The following is a 4,014-nucleotide window of genomic DNA, read 5'->3' as shown; positions in this document are numbered from 1 at the left end:
CCTTCGCCACCCAGGGTCTGGCGAGCCGGCGCCGGCCGAGCTCCGGGAGCCGAGGAGAGCACCAGCCGCCGCCGCGGGAGCTGCTCCGGCCGCACCATGCGGGAGCTGGCCATCGAGATCGGGGTGCGAGCCCTGCTCTTCGGGGTCTTCGTGTAAGTAGTCGCTTACTGTGGGCGGGGCGCACAGACTCGGAGCCCACCGACAGAGCATCTCTGCGCTCCAACTTTGTTTGCCCCGCCGGGTCCCTCCAGGGCCTGGGTTCGAGGTTCCTTCCCTGCCAGGTGCCGGGAATGTGTCCTGTGGGACCAAAACAGATCCGCCCTCTGCCTTCCGAGTCCCTCGGTGCGGAGCAGCCCGCGCGCGTCTGGGTGGAGACCTGCCCCTGCCACACCACCGCGCCGGGAGCGGGTCCTCACTGCTCGGGTCCCCTTGCCAGCGGCTTTCTTGGGTCCCGCACCATCTGCCCGGGAGATTCAAGGCTGCTCCGGTGAGCTGGGACGCACACCTTGGACCGCGTCCTGGGGAAGTTTCTCCTGTGTGATCTTTCAAACCAACGTTGGCAGTCCTGGTTCCGGCCCTGTCCTCCGCTTCCCCGCGCAGTCTGCTGAACATCTTCCCTCAGAGCATTCGTGGTACTTTTTTCCCTGGGAAACTGTTGCTGCGGAGGTTCGGAACTCGGGAACCCCAAGCCAGACAGTGGGCTCGGTACATCCCGGAGCTCTGGGCCCAGTCGATGTTCGCTTCAGGTGCGGAGTGGGGGTGGGGGCGGTCCCCCTGGGGCAGCAGCGAAAGGCCCGGGGTGACTCTGAGCGCCTAGTATCTGGGAACCGCGATCTCAGAAAGAGGAGGGGGCAGCGGCACAGGTTCCTTCAGCGCCACTGAGCTTCATGCTGGTGTCCCGAGGACCCGCCAGTCCCTGGCCTCGGAATCCAAGCAGCAAGGAGCTGTCCCATCTCCTCCTTTCGTATTTGAGCCAAGAACAGCAGCCCAGAACCACTCCACAGCCCCCTGTGAGTTCCTGTCACCCAGGAGAGCAGGCGTCCACATCCGCACTCGTCCCTCCATCAGCGGGTCAGGTTCTCGCTCACTCTGCCCATGACTGATTTATGACACATTTTAAATATAAACGTTGCATGAACTTTCTGGATTTGCTGGATTTTTGATGTTAGTGTTGTTGGGGAATCCAACAGAGCCAAACAGGAGGGCCCTCAATGGTTTCTGCCCCAATCTGGAGTCATCCGTGGCAGGTGTGCTGTGTCAAAGCTGACTTCTGTTCCTGCAGCCCAGGGTACACACACAGAAAGAATGCCCTTTCTTGCATGTTTTTCTTTACTAGGGATGAAATTCATCCAGAGTATTTATTCACACCATCAGAAAAGGCCGTGAGCTCCCCCAGATGCAGGCAAGCCCCCCTCTCCGGCCTTCTGACTGAACACTGGTGTTATTCACTGGGAAGAAGGAACGAGAAGAACTTCAGTTGGGTCTTGATGCCTTTAGAAAAACAAAGTACTTTTCCCTTCTCTTCCTCTATTTTTTCTACCTTTAGAATAAACATTCAAACTAGTAACAGTTGTGTGATCAGATGGGGACAGTTTCCCATTGGCAGATAGGCTAAAGCCCCTGAAATTATTATGTGGTAGAAACACTAAAACAGTGTTCATGGGCAGCAGAATTTAACATTTGTTGGACGGATGTTTGTGTGAAAAATGTTAAAATAAAATGAGAGGCTCTTAGGCTGCCTGGTTTGAGTGTGGCTGAGAATTCTCAGACTTTGAAAAAGGTCCCATAATATGTAAAATATTTATACTGTTTTCAGGTTTTCCTTCAATGTCCTCCCAAACATTTATGAAATGTTTACAAATATGTAGTTACTATGTATGTGCTGCATATTTTTTCTAAGTTATGTAAAAACTAGGCAGGCATTTACACTCTTTTCTCCAAAAATCTTCCTTCTGTTAATGGGGGAATCTGCTGCCACCTGCCCTGGACTTACATGAGCATTGAAGACATTTATGGATAATTCCCATGTATTATATCAGAAGTATTACCAGTGTGTCCACCTTGTGGCAGTTTTACCTTCAAAGACCAGCCTTTATGTGAGCCCCCTTCTGGAAAGGCAGAAGGAATCTTGGCTGTTCAGATAGTTATCAGCAAGCAGACAAAGACTTCCAAAAGAATGGTTAGGAGCACACAAATACAGATGACCCTTGGTTTTCTCAGATAAGCTTCTGGCGCCTTGACAGAGGTTGACTTTTGGGGAAAGTTTCATTCTTCCTTTGCCAGTGCTAGAGTGATGGCAAGATTCAGTGAGTTGTACCCATCTCTACTCTCAAAGATGGTGGTCTCAGTAGCACCAGAGGGTTTAGCAAGTCCCTTCAGACAAATCTGATTTCCCTGCTGGAGTGTCCAATTAGGTGATAGAATTCACCATCTAGTTCTGCTTAGTATTTCTACCATATTTCTCTGGATGACAGAATTTTGATGTGAGAGTAAAAGGGAGAATATGTCTTACTTCTTGCAAACTTACACCTCTGGAGAAATATCTCTGTAGATGTGTCTCTTCTCTGATCACATTTGCTCTGTATGAAAGCAGGGATCCCCTGCCCTTGGCCCACAGGCTCCCTGTAGATTCCAAGTTGGAGCTAATGAAGTGCATGTTGGACCGATGGCTGGTAGGAAGATAAGCTTTCTCTTGCTGACTCTTAAGGAACCAGTTTTCTGTTTGTGCTTTGAGTACAGTACTGAGATTTTGTGCATTCAGGATTCTAAGAGGAAGCTATCCAGGCAATCCCCATAGACATCCAATGCCTTTGGGCAGTTCTGCCGAAGAACCTCACATCACTGGGAAAAAAATGATAAAGAATAATGTGAAGCGGGGCTGGCACATAAAGTTTAACCTAACAGAAAACTAATTGATTACAGGAACCCAATGTTTAGGACAAATACAAGCACAATCTGTAGCTTTGAGACTACATTTAGTGCTATGAAGTGTGTGGGCCTTGAGGGCCTATTGCTCTTACTCATGAGCGTGGGCAGAACAGGGAGAAGGACAAGCACCCATGGGCTTCCTCCACCCTGCTGCCACTCGTGATTTCACCAAAGAGTGTGAGGATTTGTGGAAATGTCAAAGCCATGCTGGTCTTGCTCGACAAGCACACAGAGTGGAAATGAGTTGGCTAGTTAACAGCCCAGCAGATCAGTGTATACTACTAGCAGTATACCACTAACTTTTACTGCTATCACCAGTGTAATAGCTACCATTTACTGAGGGCTTCCTATACCTCAGGCACTAATAAAGACAGTCATATATGCCATTTAACTTGATGAAAGCAATATAATGATATTTCTTCATCACGGATGAAGAAACTTAAGCATAATCAGCTTAAGGAGCTATCCAACTTACAGAGCTAATGAGGGTGGCTCTGAGACCTAACTCTACATGTTCCACCTATGTAGTCTCGACTTTCAATCTCTGCACTGTAGAAAAGATAGCAGGCAGTGTTGGTCAGTCCAGAGCTTCTGTGCAAAAGGCATTTTGTGTGATTTCACTTCTCAGCCTCATCTCACTTGGCAGACTTTGTTCATTATCCCCATTTACACATAAAGAAACCAAAGTTTAGGAAGGTTGAGTCACTTGCCTGAAAACACTCAGCCTGAAGGAGGTAAATCTACATTTCGATAGGGAGCTGACCCCAAGTTTCAAAACTCTAAGTCCCTGTGAGAGATGCATCCAGCCCCAGGCTTCCAGACAGGAGTGATGGCAGCCAGTGCTGTGAGCAATCTCCTGGAGGACCTGTTGTCTCTAGAGAAGCAAGTGTATATTTCCTGGAGTAACATGTGGGAACAGATGGGTCACCCTGGTTTTCACATCAGATCTGAGGATGACATCCTAAAGGTGGAGGGATGGCCAGAGTGGTGGTTCATACTCCCTGAAAGATAGATTTGGGCATGCCACAGCTTGTGAGGGCAAGATGTGGTGAGTACACTGCTGGTGAGGACATACCTGGTAGCAGA

At 49.2% G+C, this 4,014-nt stretch overlaps 1 protein-coding gene across 1 annotated transcript in view; it reads left to right on the top strand.

Annotated features, from left to right (window-relative positions):
* The first annotated feature begins 25 nt into the window (after positions 1-25).
* PLPP4 (phospholipid phosphatase 4) overlaps positions 26-4,014 on the top strand; it is a 153,317-nt gene continuing 149,328 nt past the window's right edge. The window contains exon 1 of the mRNA XM_006143959.1: positions 26-152. Coding sequence (XP_006144021.1) covers positions 97-152 — 56 coding nt within the window. The 5' untranslated portion in view covers positions 26-96. The remainder of the gene's footprint in view (positions 153-4,014) is intronic.

This window comes from Tupaia chinensis, unplaced genomic scaffold (assembly GCF_000334495.1).
Source record: "Tupaia chinensis unplaced genomic scaffold, TupChi_1.0 Scaffold000113_1, whole genome shotgun sequence".
In the NCBI taxonomy this organism is placed as follows: Eukaryota; Metazoa; Chordata; class Mammalia; order Scandentia; family Tupaiidae; genus Tupaia; species Tupaia belangeri.
The sequence above is the reverse complement of the archived record's forward strand: the minus strand, read 5'-3'. Positions and strand labels throughout refer to the sequence as shown.